A 16,664-nucleotide genomic window follows, 5' to 3' on the forward strand; every position below is an offset into this window, starting at 1 on the left:
ATACACAATGAAATCATTTACATGATGTATGGACCATTCCCTGCATGCCAATATACTGACCTTGCTCTTCTCACGAAATGTACGTAACAGAGGATTCATCAGCGACAGCTGTTAGCAGCTTTGCCATTGAAACCTCATGGATCTACTCATTATTCAAAAGCCAGTTTTCATCTGGATTCCTTCCTTCTGTAATAGCGTTAAGAGCTGTATCTTACTTTTATGTAACCAGTGTGTATGCATGTTAATAATCTACTTAAACAGAGAATCTTTTTGGCTTGTTTTGACTATTTGGCAAAGGGAGTAGAACAGACCTGAAAATTACGATTCTTTGGAAGTGTAAGACACTTTAATCCTCTTTATTAAAAGACCCGACTATTAAGGACATGGAGATTCCTAGAGGAAAACTGGTTTATTGAAATATAGCAAAGTGCAGGGGCACCTGGGTGGCTCAGATGGTTAAGCGTCCAACTTCAGCTCAGGTCATGATCTCCCAGTCCGTGGGTTCAAGCCCCGCGTTGGGCTCTGTGCTGACAGCTCAGAGCCTGGAGCCTGCTTCAGGTTCTGTGTCTCCCTCTCTCTCTGCCCCTCCCCTGCTGTCTCTGTCTCTCCCTCTCTCAAAAATAAATAAAAACATTAAAAACATTTAAAAAGCATACGGCAAAATCCAGAAAAACATCCCCTCCAAAATAGGCCATTTCTCCCAAAGAGGGAAAATATGATCTGTGAGTGTGTGTGCACATGTGCGCATGAGTGTGCATGCATGGTTGTTGAGTGGCAACTTGCTACAAGATCAACGACCCTTCGGGAATCTGGGCACAACCAGCTCAGGTAGTTTGCTGTTATCCACGGTTCATCAACAAAAATGTGGTCACCGTCTGCCTCGTCAATTCTGACGAGTGACATGCAATCTACCTGACCACTTCAGGCACCTGGTACATGACAGTAACTTTGACCGATCTTATCAGTCTTCCTTGACCGTCTCATGTCATCACACAGGTGGGAACAGATCCTCGGAAGCCAGTGTTCCAGATGCTTCCCCATTAACCTGGGCTGACTTGGAGGGCAGGTTTCCTTACTTATGAACTTATCTTGATGATTACTGATGGATATTTATGAAGCATTTGTGGACATTTACGTCAAAGTCAAACACAAAGGAAGTTGTCATCTCTGATCAGGACACCGGCTCACGCTGTCAACCTGCCTTTGTCTCTGGTGGTCTCACACTCCTTTCCTAAAAATAAATGGCCCACTTTCCCGCTTTAAACATGCATTGCTTCTCTCTCTCTGTGATTCTTTTCTAAGATTATAAAGAATTTCTCAGAAGAAGTGAAAAGCATCTAAAAATATCTTGACTCTAAAAATAGGGAAGAATGGTAGAATTTGTAATTATCTGAAATGACGGAAATAATATGGTTAGGTTTTATGTACAAATGCTGTGTACCTCACATAGGCTCACTAACCACATCACGCAGTTAGGCTGTTAAACTACCAACGTAGTTAGTGAAAAGATTAAGGATCTAGAATGAAATTAAAAGGCACAATCAATGGGGGTGCCTGGGTGGCTCAGTCGGTTAAGCATCCGACTTTGGCTCAGGTCACGATCTCACGGTTCGTGGGTTTGAGCCTCGGGTCGGGCTCTGTGCTGACAGTTCAGAGCCTGGAGCCTGTTTCGGATTCTGTGTCTCCCTCTCTCTCTGCCCCTCCCCCCCTCACACTCTGTCTCTCTCTCAAAAATAAATAAGCATTAACACATTTTTTTTTTTTTTAAAAAAAGACATAATCAATGAAGGGGACCTACAGCATTTTCAGTCTCCTCAGCAATGATTCCTATACGTTTTTTAAAAATGTGCCCATCGCCTTTATGATATAATTGTGAACCATCTGTGCCTTTTTATCTTAAAACTAAATATTTTTACACTTACATACTTATTTCCTCCATGAGATTATTAGCTTAAAAATTTAAATACATTTATTTTCAGAGAACACGTTATAGCATCACCTTAAAGGAAAAATCAGTATCTCCTGATACAAACAGAAGACAATAAGAATAAATGGACTCAACCATAAGCGATGTTATTAAAATCTATGCAGAAATGATAGGCAGCAAAAGAGTTCTTTTTCGTGAAAGAAGGATTACAGATACGTGTCCTGACACGCAAACATGTGCCGACAGCTTCGTCATGACAGAATCAGATGCGATGGGGTAAGAATACAAAAGGGAATACATTCCTCATTTTGTAATTCGGTCTTATTTATTCTCTCCTGTCCACGTACCGCCTTTAAATTCTTAAATCCTTGTGAGGAACAATACCTTGCGAAATGGTGGGGAAAAGTCCCAGATTCAAGATCAAAAGACCCAGAGTATAGTCCCTGTTCAAATACACACTGTCTTTACCACAGGGCAAGCCACTGATTCTCTGGGCCTGTGACTTCTCCTTCTAAAAAGTGTGGATAATTATATTGGATTTACTATGTTGCTATAAGGAACAATGATAGCAGCTAAAGCTATTTGAGCACTTACATTTTATCAGGCACATTCATTATTTTATTAAAGGTCTCCAAGAGCTGTACTCTTACTAATCCTACCTACACTGATGAGGAAATTCAAGTTTATGGAGGGTAGTTCCCTGCTCCAGACTCCACAGCTGGTAAGTGACAGAGGTAGGATACAAAACTCAAATCTTCCTGCTTTGACGGTCTACACTTAAAAACAGCATTCTGAAAGTATGTTGTAATGGGATAATGCAAATCATCGCGGTAAAGATTACGTCTCACTCATCTTCGTGAATTCAGTGTTTCGGAGAGAAATTCAATAATTGCTACGCTTAATGGAATTAAATTGACTGTGCTACTTGGTAATAATTATAAGGAAATGCCCATAAAAAACAAATTCCACTATGAAAGAGTACTTGCATCATTTTTTTTTTTTTTCCCCACAGTGAAGGAACCCGTATTCTAGAATCACATGCAGTGACCTTCAAGGTCGTCTTGGATATCCTTCTGTAGTCCCGGGAAATGTAGGGAAGTGCCTGGAAGGTGTTCTCTGCTTTAGGGGCAGAAGGCCTATTACAAGTGACGAAAGAGCTCCCTAGTGAAGGCAGATGGAAAGATCAGTCTGTGGGTCAAGTATTAGGGAGAAAAGACGATTCCAGGATAGAGCTGGCCAATGTTACGTCACCTTCCCGACGAAGACCACTGGGAAAAGAGCACTAAGTTCCGTCTCTGGAAACCTGAACAAGTTACTAGTGACGGAATCCACCAGGCAAAGGATAGACTGGGAGTTCTTATCTTTCAAAACCTTGAATTTTATCTCAAAAACCATCTGAGTAGTATACAGAAGTGGGTCTAGATTAAAATATAATTGTTCCTTGATTCCGTTTGTTATGTACTTAAAATGCACAATGGGACAGGTCTCAAAGTAATGTCTTTTAGGTCCAACTCAATAATAGTAATTGGACAGGCTGACCTCTATGGTTATTAAAAGCAGAGCAACATGATTTTCATTTCCTAACAATGTTTGAAATACAGGAAACATGTTAAATTTCTTCAAAAGAGATTAATAGAGTACTCAGGGATGTTTAGAAAGAACTCACAAATACCATCTCTTTTAACAGTGTTAAAACTGTCTCCTGGGCATACTTAACAAACAAAACTCTCCAAGTATGTGTATTTGTTATCTAAAATTAAGGGGATGGGGTGCCTGGGTGGCTCAGTCGGTTGAGAGTCTGACTTCGGCTTAGGTCCATATCATGGCATGGGTTCAAGCTCCTCATCGGGCTCTGTGCTGACAGCTCAGAGCCTGGACCCTGTTTCGGATTCTGTGTCTCTCTCTCTCTCTCTCTCTCTTTCTGCCCCTCCCCAACTCATGCTCTGTCTCTCTCAAAAATAAACATTAAAAAAATAATAAAAAAATAAAACACAAAATAAAATTAAGGGGGGGGGGAAACAAACATAAACAGACCATAAATTTTTGTGGCAATTTTTTTAATTAAAAAAATTTTTTAGTGTTTTTATTTTATTTTTGAGAGAGAGAGAGAGAGAGAGAGAGAGAGAGGCAGAGGGAGCATGCATGTGAGCAGGAGGGGAGCAGAGAGAGAGGGAGACACAGAATCTAAAGAATCAGCACAGAGCCTGATGCGGGGCTCGAACTCATGAGCCAGAGCCGTGAGATCATGACCTGAGCAGAAGTCAGATGCTTCACTGACTGAGCCACCCAGGTGCCCCCTTGTGGCAATTTTAAATCAAGTTGTCCCAACCTTCCAAGGTTAACATTTCTTTCCCCCTTCTAGATGGTTACCTACAAGATGGGTTCCTAGCTACACTAAGTCAACAACGAAAACAAAGGTGTATCATCCCTTTTTGTCTGCAGACACGTCTCGATTTTATCTTTATTATATCACAATATATTGCTTTTAATATTCCTGAAAAATGATTCTTTGGGCTACATTTCGGTTATGTGGGAACACTTCAGATTTGCCCTTACGTCAGCTTATGTCCAAACACACAATCCTACTTATTATTCAGGCTTTTGCAGGAAAACCGTTCTCTAATGCTCAGACTCCGGAAGTTCGGCCTTTGATGCGGTCTCTCGTCTCCTACGTTTAAATAGTCCTCATGATGCTAATTAAGTGCTCAGTGTTTGCATGCCCTGAGATGTCATCTCTAAGAGGGCAAGGACCGTGTGATCTCGTTCGCCTCTGTATCTGTCACAGTGTCGCAATAAATAAATATTGAATGAGTGATGGATGGATGAGCGAACGGTCGCTTCCTTTTCTGGTGTTACATTACAAAGTACTAACAGAGAAAGCGTGGAACCTTAATTTTAAGGAAGAAAGGCGAGGTATGAGGAGTTGATTGACATTCTAAGGGTACGCAGAGACAATAAATTGAGAGCCTATACGTATTTGAGTTTTATTTTACCCGTTATACTATAGGACGAGACCTTTGTTTGAATACAGATTCAATAGAATGTAAAGGTTTTATGATGAATTCCTTCCTCTAACTCCTAGCAATCTATCAAGTTTTTGAAAAAATCATTTATGTGCCAGTTACTTTTCCTTTCACCCCTCTGTGTTTAGATATTTCTCTCAGAACACACGGCTCTCAGTACCACTAATGTAAAAGCAAATGACATCTGCAACACCAATTAAATATTTATGCAATGTAGCACTGAAATGGTAAATATTGTATTATGCTTTCCACTTGTCATTAGTCAGGAGATGTTGCTACATTCTGCAAAAATGATAGCCTAAAACAGAGAAAACAGCACCGTATTTCACAGAGAAGATATTTATGTCTGGCAGAAACTGGAGTTTAGCTGACTTGAAAGGTATTTCTTACTGTTGTCGTCCTTGGGTGTTTTTCAAGTCAGGGAGATCTTTATATTTGAATGGGAAAAACAGTCCGTTTACATAGAGTATTTCTCGTGGATTTACCTTCACTGACCTCGTATCAAGCTGAGAGTAAAATACATGATTCCGGGGGGAGGAGGGAAGGAGTGCATTTCCTATATTTGTATTAATTTCTTGAAATTGGTTGTGATTTCTTTTTTACGCGTAGTAATAAATATCAGGAGAAACTCAACACTGGGCATCTTTAAGTTGTGCTAATAAAAAGCAGCAAAAAATTTGTCATGTCCACAAGAGGAGCATGCAGTATACCTCCCTTGCTTGCTTTGGACTCCATTCAGAAGCTACCGACGCAATTATACAGAGGTGATTATAAAGGAATTGAATTTTAAGTGACCTCTCAGCCTCTGCTAGGCTTCTACAGGATATGCAGACACAGAAAACTAGTATTTTCTATACATTTCTACAGTTCACAGCAAAAGTCAGGACAGAGAACAAATATGACAAAATAGCTCAACTTTCTGTGGACGGACACACACACACACACACACACACACACACACACACACACTTCACCCACACAAAGTGCTGTTCTCAATAAGGAAAAATTACAACTATCTCGAACGGGTCCTTAGTGGATTTTCTCCTTTTTGGATTTATAGAGTCACTGCAGAGTGCTGATAGTAATATGCTTTATCCTATGACTATTTTCCTCCTCTTCTAGAGGCGAACTCTTTCATTCTGACCCTGCGTTCACCACTGAATCAGGTTTAAATCTGTCCTTCATTTCACGTATCCAAGGATGATATAAAATATTGATAGATTGATTTAAAAATTTTAGGTTATAAGCTTCAAGCCTCTAAAATATAGGTAGTCTGTTTTTTTCTCCAATGTGATGAAATCACATTAGTATGATTAAAAAGGTAGCGTTCCACCCCAGACAAAACGCATTTTGCAAAAGGTAGTGCAACCAGGAGTTGAGGGAAGAAGGCGTAGTGAGAAATGGTATGTAATACGTTGCTTGGCTGTGTTCTATCACCTAATAAAACAGCAGTTTTATTACGAAGACATGTCCAAAAAGAAAAAAAAGAAGGTCACAACACATTTTATTTTGCCATGTATATTGAAATGGTTGATTTTTCATGAAGCACAAAGCGCTGGCATATTTTTCCTTCTGACCCTGAGCTGCATATATATAGCTGGTACCATAATCAATTTCAAGGTACACAGAGAGGTAAAAATGTTCATAAAATGCAAATCGACACAGAAGTAGGACAGATAACTGCCACAGAATCGTAACTGCAATGAACCTAAATCCAACAGGTTATGTTTTGCTAGATCTAGGGAATGCTTATGTTGTTAAACAGCCTTTTTAGCAGCCATGTGACAACATCTATTTTAGGAATCGGTTGGTAGCAGCTGTTCAAAGGAAATAAATAACTACACATGTATTTTTTAAACGAAAAGGAATATTGGAAATGCAATGTAGTTCTTCGCTTAGCAGCATACGTGAGGAGTCCAGCAAAACCAGGCCGGGCTATTTCTTGTTATTAGGAAATGAGTTAACAAATCAGTCCCTTAAAACTTAAGATCTTTGCACGGGGGAAAAAAAACATGGGGGTTTCGGAGGGAAATGGGATGCAACTATTAAACAGAACAGGGATTCGTTTTTAGAGGTGATGGAAACGTTCTGAAATTGAGGGTGGTGAAGGTTGCAAATCGTGCAAATATATTAAACACCAAGTGAATTGCACACTTTCAATGGGTAAACTGTACAGTATGTGAATTATACCTCAATAAAGCTGTTATTGAAAAAAAAATGCTGTCAAATGAATTACTGGTTGGAATAAACCGAGCCAAAAATTGATAATATATGCCAGTGCAATATAATTTGGTAAGATTTTTGTCTTCTCTCATTTTCCTTAAATTTAAAGAACGTGTACAGACACTTTTAGTGCTACTCTACCTGGGAAATTATTTGAATTTTCAGACTCTGTCTAAAAGTATATGGAAATGTCAATGAGGTTAAATTAAATGCCCATGATGGTGTCATTGGAAGTCTGACTCGAATCTGCTGTAGTTTTAAATAATGTTGACGTAATTATTCCAACATTTATTTGGACTAAATAATGTTCCAATAATGTTTATGATTTATGACAAGATTTCTGGGCATTTTCTGACATGTGTAGCATCAAGATTTTGGGTTAGCTAGGGGCACCTGGGTGGTTCAGTCAGGTTGGGCATCCGACCTTGGCTCAGGTCACCATCTCGCGGTTTGTGAGTTCAAGCCCCGCGTTGGGCTCTGTGCTGACACCTCAGAGCCTGGAGCCTGCTTCAGATTCTGCGTCTCCTCCTCTCTCTGCCCCTCCTCTCTCTGCCCAGAGCTTGTGCTCTGTCTCTTGCTGTCTCTCAATAACAAATAAGTGTTAAAAAAGAAAAATTAAACAAAGTTTTGGGTTAGCTCCCACCCAGGAAAAAGAGCCTTCTGTGAGTAAAGCATAATCAAGCCTCCTCACTCATTTATAACTGAACAGAAGCAAAGCCACAGTAACAAAGAGACCATTCCCTTTTTTTTAATCCATTCTTTGGTGAATAACTGTTGGATATTTGCCCCTCTTTATAATTTTAGAGCAGGAAAAGGAGGGAGAATGGGTAAATTCAGGCCCAGAAAAAGGGGGGCAGGTATTTTTTTGATAAGTCAGTATTGCAAAGTATTACCACTGAGCTGCACCATTTGTGGTCTGTAGAATTTTCATTGTGTAAAGACACATCAATGTAAAGATTAAAGCATTATAGAGGACTGTAACTGGGAACTCGGTCATCTAAAGAAAATCATGTGACTCCGCTGAGAAGAATTGCCACGGGTACATGCCTGGACATTTGACTTTTAAAATTGCAATATGGGGGTGCCCGGGTGGCTCAGTTGGTTAAGCGTCTGACTTTAGCTCAGGTCATGATCTTGCGGTTCGTGAGTTTGGGCCCCGCATAGAGTTTGCTGCTGACAGCTCAGAGCCTGGAGCCTGCTTCGGATGCTGTGTCTCCCTCTCTCTGCCCTCCTCCACTTGCGCCCTGTCTCTGTCTCTCAAAAATGAATACACATTAAAAAAATTAAATCGCACTATGATCAATCATGGCACATCCAGTCTATTACATATCAGCTATAGCTTCTCAATTCTACTCACTCCTCTATCCCAACACGGCTTCATGCCCTCCCGCCTACACTAGTGTTCTAACAGGAAGCATCTATACTTGTGCTGTCAATATGGCGGCCACTAGCCACGTGTGGCTGTTTGAGTTTAAATTAATCAACAACAAAATTTAAACCCCAATTCTGTAGTTCACTAGCCACATTTCAAGTGCTCAACAGTCGCATGTGTCTAGTGGCTACTGAATTGGACGGGGCAGAAAGAGACTGTTTCCATCATCAAATGTAACATTTGACAGAGCTGGCCTTGAGCTGCCTACTCAAGGTGTGGTCTACGGGCCACAGCGGCATCACCTGGGAGCCTGTTTGAGACACACACCTCTTATTCTCGCTTCGGATCTCCTGAGTCATAATATGCATTTTCATAGGATCCCCACGTGATTCCTAGGCGCACGGAAGTTTGAGAAGCACAAGTCTGTCTTCAGATTACGTGTTCTGGTGGAATGCCACCGAAGCAACCTGACTTTGAAAAAACACCATAGATGATTCTTTTTCATTGCTATGTTTTGGTATCTGTAATTCCTTCCCTATTTTCAGTTCTTCAAAAACCTCAGGGAGGGGAGTATAGTATAGGGGGGGTCCTTGACGCTTGCCAGTCTAGCTTCCGTCATTGACCGGCTGTGTGACTCTAGGTGAGACGTCTCCCTAAGTGGTAGATTCTTTTTGTTAAACGGCTGATAGATTTTTCCTGTTAACTTCATACTGTTGTTGTGAAAATTCAATCAGGCAATTCATATGCCACTTCAGACGCCATGTCGGGCACACCGTGAGGGCGCCACATGGACCACTGTGGGTATGTCACGTTTCTTCCTTCCCATGCTTTGGATGACATCTCCTCAAGGTGATCTCCCGCTAACCATTTTGTCATCGAGACTAGTGAACCAAATTCTTCCTCATCTTTTGGCCATCACCTGCTGGATTGGGTCTTTCCCCAACTTCTTCAGCCAGCGACAGGTGTTTTCCTTTTCTTCTTTTCTTTTCTTCTCTTTTCTTGCTGTTGTTCATAAGGCTCAAACTGCTACGGAAATATGTACCGTTCAAAGAGTGCTTGCAAACATCGTTTGACCATGAGCTTCTGGAAGAAAGAGCTAATTTGAACCTCTAACATGTATCAGAGTGCCCAGAAAAATGTTCACCTAAACCTAATTACTGAAAAACCATAAACGTACTAGAAGAAAATTTAAGTGGTTGATTGATTTATTTAAAGTTTATTTATTGACTTGAGTTAAAATGTAATTCTTGTATTAACAATACGCATGAACTATCTATTGATTCAATTCTCCTTGATGTGTAGTTCGTCAACCATCGTCTGTCACACGTTCAATCCAACCAGATGCGTAAGCTCAAATGCACGCAAATCAAAGGGAGAACGCTTATAGAAGCCTTACTGCCACTATAGAATGTAGCCATCCAAGTCAATTTCACCTCAAAAAACATAGTTTTCATCTTTATTCTGTAGAGAAAATTGCTGTATTTTTGGTTGACAATGAAGCATCATCAGACGATGATTATATTTTCAAACATTAGTTTTTTGTTATTCTTAACAACTAGAGACCCTTACGTGTGATAACATATATTTGGAACATATAAGTACCATTGTAATGACGTATACCTGCCTATGACTCAACATAGTAATTTGAAATATTTTTTATAATATACTGATTTGCAAATATGGTTGATAATAAACTATTTCATGTGTCAAAAAAATAAAGTTTATTTATTCCTTTTGGGGGAGGTAAGGGCAGAGAGAGAGAGAGGGAGAGAGAGAATCCCAAGATGTTTCTCTGCCATCAGCATGGATTCCAACACAGGGCTTGATCCCATGATCCTGGGATTATGACCCGAGCCAAAGTCAACAGATGCTGAACCAAAGGTGCCAATTTAAATGAATTAAAAAAACTCTTTAGAGAGTGAATACTTCATAGGTATAACATGACAATAAGATATTATAGAGAAACATTGATAAACGTGATTGCCTAAAACTTTCTATACAACATATGGCAAAACAATTATGAGAAAAATTAAAAATAAATTAGAAAATATATAACATATGTGACAAATGACTCATATCCTTAATGAACACTTGTAAATGAAAGGGGAAAAAAGGAGAAAAGCCCCAACAGAAAAGTGGGGGAAACAGAAGAAACAGAAATGGTCCATGAGTCTGTGAAAAGATTCAGTAATAAATGAGAACAACAATAAAATGCTTTAGCCTAAGAGAATGGCAAGGGTTAAAAGTACTGATAATGAGGAGCATTGGTAGTTGTGTAAACAGGGTAATTTGGCCATGGTTTGCAAAATGTAAGACGTGCCTACCATTTTGGTATATGCTTTCAACGAATTTATTCAGATAAAAAATTTACACACACACACACACACACACACACACACACACACACACACACTTAAATGCATAAGAAAACAGTCACTGCACTTTTGGGACCGAGTGAAACACACCCACTAAATAAAATCAAACACATATGACGTTTCGCAAATGGTAAGCGAGAAAGCTTGGTACCAAATGGATTAACGGTATGGAACTCTAGCGTATATATGCATGGAAAAAATATCTGGAGGGGTATACACCAAGAAGTTAACGTGTGGCTACCTGTGCTCAAAGTGTGTGGCTACCTGTGCTCAAAGTTCGCAGCACCCATGGGAATGTATTTTCACTCTCTTTTCCAGCTTTTCCTTATTCTCCGAAATTCTGATACAAACAGGAAAAACAAACAAAACCCATTCTCCTCCCCTCCTCCTTCCCTTTCAGAAAGCTATTCACCGTGACTCTCCCAAGATAACTTTATCGTAGACGAGAGACATGCTAATACTACATTCTCCTAACTTCTCATGACCTTACTGGAAGGTGACAAAGAAAATTCTAGGAGAGAGGTAATTCCTCAAGCTTTTTATTTTATTTTTGTCTTAAGGTTTGAACTTTATTTATATCGACAGTCCATACGAGAAAAGGGACCTCTAAGGGAACGGGGGAACAAAAAGTTTCAGGATGGCAGCACTTTTGTTAAAGGTTGTGAGGTCAATTTGATGGTGACATCAGTCTCCCCATTGATTCTGGGGTTTATCAGACTGATCTAAGCTGGACAGGCAAGGGTTCCTTTTTTTTCCATCCCCGCTTTATATGCACACTCAACAGAAAAAGACAACCTTCCCTGACAGGGGTGTTCTATTCTTGTTTTCAAGGGTAAAGGTGGCTTCTTCAGTCTGGAAAGATTTACCACGCCAGCTGATGAACGAGTCCTTTACCCGATTTAAACAACAAAAACCACATACCTGTCGTACGGAGTATACTGACTATATAAAAAATGTATTAACTGTATTTGCATGTGGGGAAAGAGAAAATCACAGGGACAAGTTTATGAGAGTGGCCGTGGCAGGAATAAAGTGTGATGCAAACCGCCAAACAAGAAAAATGGGCAACCTGAAGAAAAGGAACATTCTGAGTTTTTACTTAGAAGTCTGATACTCTATCAAGTTCACGAAGGGAGCCTTGAAAGGAGTCCAACTCTCACAAATAATAAGGAGCTAATCTCACATTAAAATGCTATTTTTTCCTGCTAGTCACACATTGTAAACAAAACTAAATGGTATCAGAACTGATATCCAAAATATTCAACGGCTGGTGGGGCACAAGCGTGTACAATCCGAAAATATGTCTCACAGCACAGCAACCGCATGGACCCTGACTTCCAGCCCCGCAGAGTAGTTATCTGTCTGTTTGGCATGTACTATGGTAAAAAAAAAAAAAGTCCCCTACAAACATGTATGCTTAATTTATTACATCCCATTTATGCCCGGTGCATTTCAGAACCATTTAAAATTCCTTAGCAGCACATCGCTGACAGATACAGATAATTTATACAACTAACTAGAAGAGATTCTCTTAATGGCTAGGTATTTTCTAGCTGAATACTAGAAGTTTGTCTCTGAATACCAATTTGTGTTGTGCTACTCCTCATTTACCTAGAGTGTTATGAAACAGCACAGCATTGTGTCATTAGGGCGTGGTTTGAGCATTTTTACGAGGAGGGAGTTGACTCGGATTGGAAAGTAACAAAAAGGTTTCGTCTGGCTTTTATTTCTGACGGACAGTGGCTGAGGTGGTGTATGAATCGTGGTCATGAGGATAATGAGGCCGTACCCAGGTTTAGTGGGAAAGAGTGCCCTGATTCATCAGTGATGCCTGCCATCGACAAAGCGTTGGAAATAATGGCACCCAACGTGGCCTGTCCTTGCCATCTCTGACCTAATTATCTCTAAAGTTCCTTCATGCTTTGTTATGCTAGATTTCTTTTTTTTTTTAATTTTTAAAGTTTTTATTTATTTTTGAGAGAGAGAAAGACAGAGAGGGCGGGGGAGGGGCAGAGAGACACAGGGAGACACAGAATCCGAAGCAGGCTCCGGGCTCTGAGCTGTCAGCACAGAGCCCGACGCGGGGCTCGATCTCGCGAACCGCGAGATCATGACCTGAGCCGAAGTTGGATCCTCAACCGACTGAGCCACCCAGGCGCCCCATTCTGTATTTCTTTCAAATATTGTGATCCAAAATGGCATTTCACTTTCCAAAATATATAATTTATAAGTGAGGGTACTGTAGCTAATAACAGAAATCGGTTCATTGCAAAAGCATCATACTATTCCACATACAGCTCTGTAATTCTCTTATTCAGTTCTAGAATTTCATGGGCTTCACAGACCGCTTTGTAAACTGGAGGGTGCACCCCTGGCTGCTGTTCTTGTTAGATAAACCATATAGTCGGTGATTAATCTCGGTGGACACCATTAGCATTTCACAGGCGGATCAAAATCCGATGTGGTCATTTCTGACATTAAAAAAAAAGCCATTTCTGATAGTTCGAATGCTCACACCTGTTATGAAACAGTTAAATAAAAGGAATATTTACAACTTCTCTTAGCAGCTTCCATCATTTGGGTTACTATTAAATGAAAAATATGATCAATACTACATCAGAAAAGATGAAAAATCCACATGTATGAATGAGTATGTAATCCATTCATTGTTTTATGGACGCGTGGTTCTCTGGAGAGTGTTGCCGAGTGCAAGATGATGGTCCTGAGTGATGAGTTTTACATTTAGATAGCTGAGTTAGCTGAAAGACGTGTAATATCACACGTAGGAGACAGCTCCCCATTGACTATGCATCGAGGGGGACTCCTGCCTAGAAAGCCTTCGTGCAAGTGCATGAATGATTTTGTGTACGTGAAATGTCACAGAATCATCCATGCTTCGAGAGGGGTAAGTCAAACACAAGTTCACACTCTGGCCTGTGTCCAAGAACATACCTCCTTCTTTGTCCTTCTTTCTCCTTATCTAAGTTCGCTGAAAATCGCTTAAGATGCTCTGCGATTTACAAGGTATTAACTAACCCCTCCTCCAGAAAACAGACCTCGTAATGTGCTTCCGGGCCACATACCTAGATAAAACCAACAGAACCACAATAGAACAGCCCAACTCACAGACAGAGTAACTGTGCATGTTTGCTCTTACCTATAAAATACGATAGGAGGATTGCCAGGAGCACGGAGACCCCTACAGCACACAGGGCGGTGCATTTCCAGCTACAGTACTTTGAAGACTTCTTGAATTTAAAAGCACTTCTTGACAGGGTGTTTCTAGGTAGTGGCCGAGTAGGCGGCGAATAAACAGAGCCAGATGCCATTGTGTATCCTGGGGTTGCAGTGCTGAACAGTGGCGTTGTCCCTGTTCCTGTTTTGAATAGGAAATGCCTGCGGGACAGGAGAATATCGTCGTGAGATACACATATGTTAAAACGTGGGAGACAGACGCGGCTGGACAGGAGCGCTTCTCCGGGACGTACCTCATATAATTAAAAAAAATCAGAAATTACGGAAAAATGTTAACCAACTCCTAGCGGTGAGTCTGGTCAAAGAAACTGATGTGAAATATATATGGCGGTATTTATGCCCACACAGTTTTTTTTTTTTTTTTAATTTTTTTTCAACATTTTTTATTTATTTTTGGGACAGAGAGAGACAGAGCATGAACGGGGGAGGGGCAGAGAGAGAGGGAGACACAGAATCGGAAACAGTATGCCCACACAGTTTTACTGTCCCTTCGAGGAGATACCTTGAGATACTATACAGGTATTCTAAACACACCATTTCCTGCACAAAACCATTCTGGAACCTCCCTGCAGGAACGGCATTAAGAACATACTCACATTTCACTTAAGAACACCACATCTTATTATTTTATAGCTACATGTGTATTTGCTGCTCTCTGAGACCAGGTACTCATATAAACACAAGAATGCATGACCACGTTGATGTCCTGCAGACTGATTTATTTTCTGGACGTCCAAGGAAACATTCTAACCCCAGCCTGCTCTCCCACTAACAAGCACCATCAAGTCTGGCCACAGGCGGCTGGCCAGGTCTCAAGGGATGTAAACTAATTTTATTTTTAGCTTATGTCAAACATGGCCAGGAAGGGAGAGAAAAAGGAAGGAATCACAGAACACTTCTAAAACCAACCTAAATAAATGAAGGGGTCAGTGAAGCAGGTTTGAGATCAAAGATGGAAAGACTCTCTAACAACGGAGCTGGATGGCGGTAGCTGTGAAAGTTGTACATTCTCTTTGTCTGAAGGTGCGTAAGCAGAAATGAAATGATCACACGAAAGGGTGCTGTATAAGAAATTCTTTGGGAAAGATTACTAACTTAAGATTCCTATCAACAAGAAAAGTCTCCAAATTAAAAAAAAAACAGCACCATGTTTTTCATGGCTTATATTTCATATTATACCAGTAATTTATTGTGTATTCACTTTGTGTCCTGATGTTTGTTATTATTTTCCCTAATATTATTTTCTCTAATATTTTCCCTTCACTGTTCAGTGAAGTCAACAGACTGTGTTCTCTCTTACATACTCAGGAGGTTATAGGCATTCTGGAACATTCCACCACGGTACAATACAGTTTTTATGAAATATTTGAGACGGTACACAGCTGAATCTTTTAAATATTACTACTGATGGACTTATTTTAATGTATTAGAAAATAAACTGAATATGTCAAAGAAGTTAAGGGGTTAAAAGGACAGAACTCAAAAGTTAGATTGCGGAGGTTCAAATCCTGCTTCGTTATTTACCAGGTATGTGCCCTTGGACGAGTTACTTAATCTCTCTCTTTGTTTTGGTTTCTTAACATATAAAATGGGGATAGTGATAGCATCTACCCTTCAGGAGTTTCACTGCGGCTCAAAGGAGTTAATATTTACTGTAAAGTGCTTGGAATATTGTGAGCAGAGAAGAAGTGTTTGATAAATACAAGAGGAGTCAAAGTCATGATTTGATGTCTATTACTGCTAAGGTTAATCAGGTATTTAAGTCACAGAGAATCCATTTCCAGAAAATTACTATGTCAACAATAGTGTAGCTGGTGTAGCGAAATGGCAAAAGTCACGAAAGTTTGCCTAACACAGGTACGGCAGACTGAATTCTGGTGTAGAAATCAGAGTTGAGTTTAAGTTCCCGGTCTATCATTTCCTAGACACACGATCCCACAGATGCTCAGTTTTGTTCTGTTTTCCATCTGTGGAACGGAGCTGAGGATTTACTTACCTCACAGGGTGGTAGACCGGTTAATGTCTAAAAATTCTGTGTCAACCACGAAATTAGGACAGATGCAAACGATAAATTACTATTCTAATAAATGATACTAGCAGTGGTGTGGTGAATCTGTTTTTCGCCGTGGAAGTACCGTGTAAGGCAAATTTCAAAGTCTATAGCCTGAATTAAATGTTAGGTTGGAAACAGCATTTTTTTGAATCTCCTACCATATTCCCATTCAGCATGGTTATTAAGAATGCGGGCTCTGGACCCAGGCTGTGTAGGTTCAAATCCAAATTTCACCCATAAACAGGCTGGATGATGTAAACTACTCAAATTTTCTGTATCCTGGTTCTATCATCTGAAAAATGGGAATAATAAGAGGGGCTGTTGTATAGGCGTTTTATGAGGGTTAAATATACGAGGGTTAAACACATATGATGTGTTTGTATTAGGATCTAAACACAAGGGAAGTGCTCAATAAACATTAGCCGTTTTTCTTTCC

At 40.1% G+C, this 16,664-nt stretch overlaps 1 protein-coding gene across 14 annotated transcripts in view; it reads right to left on the reverse strand.

The window, feature by feature from the left end:
• Positions 1-16,664, reverse strand: part of TENM3 (teneurin transmembrane protein 3) — a 613,263-nt gene that overhangs the window by 149,334 nt on the left and 447,265 nt on the right. For all 14 annotated transcript variants that reach the window (XM_060652873.3, XM_060652872.3, XM_060652870.3 and 11 more), the window contains one exon: positions 14,078-14,316. In XM_060652873.3, the coding sequence (XP_060508856.1) occupies positions 14,078-14,316 (239 nt within the window). The remainder of the gene's footprint in view (positions 1-14,077; positions 14,317-16,664) is intronic.

This window comes from Panthera onca, chromosome B1 (genome assembly GCF_046562875.1).
Source record: "Panthera onca isolate mPanOnc1 chromosome B1, mPanOnc1 haplotype 2, whole genome shotgun sequence".
Classification (NCBI taxonomy): Eukaryota; Metazoa; Chordata; class Mammalia; order Carnivora; family Felidae; genus Panthera; species Panthera onca.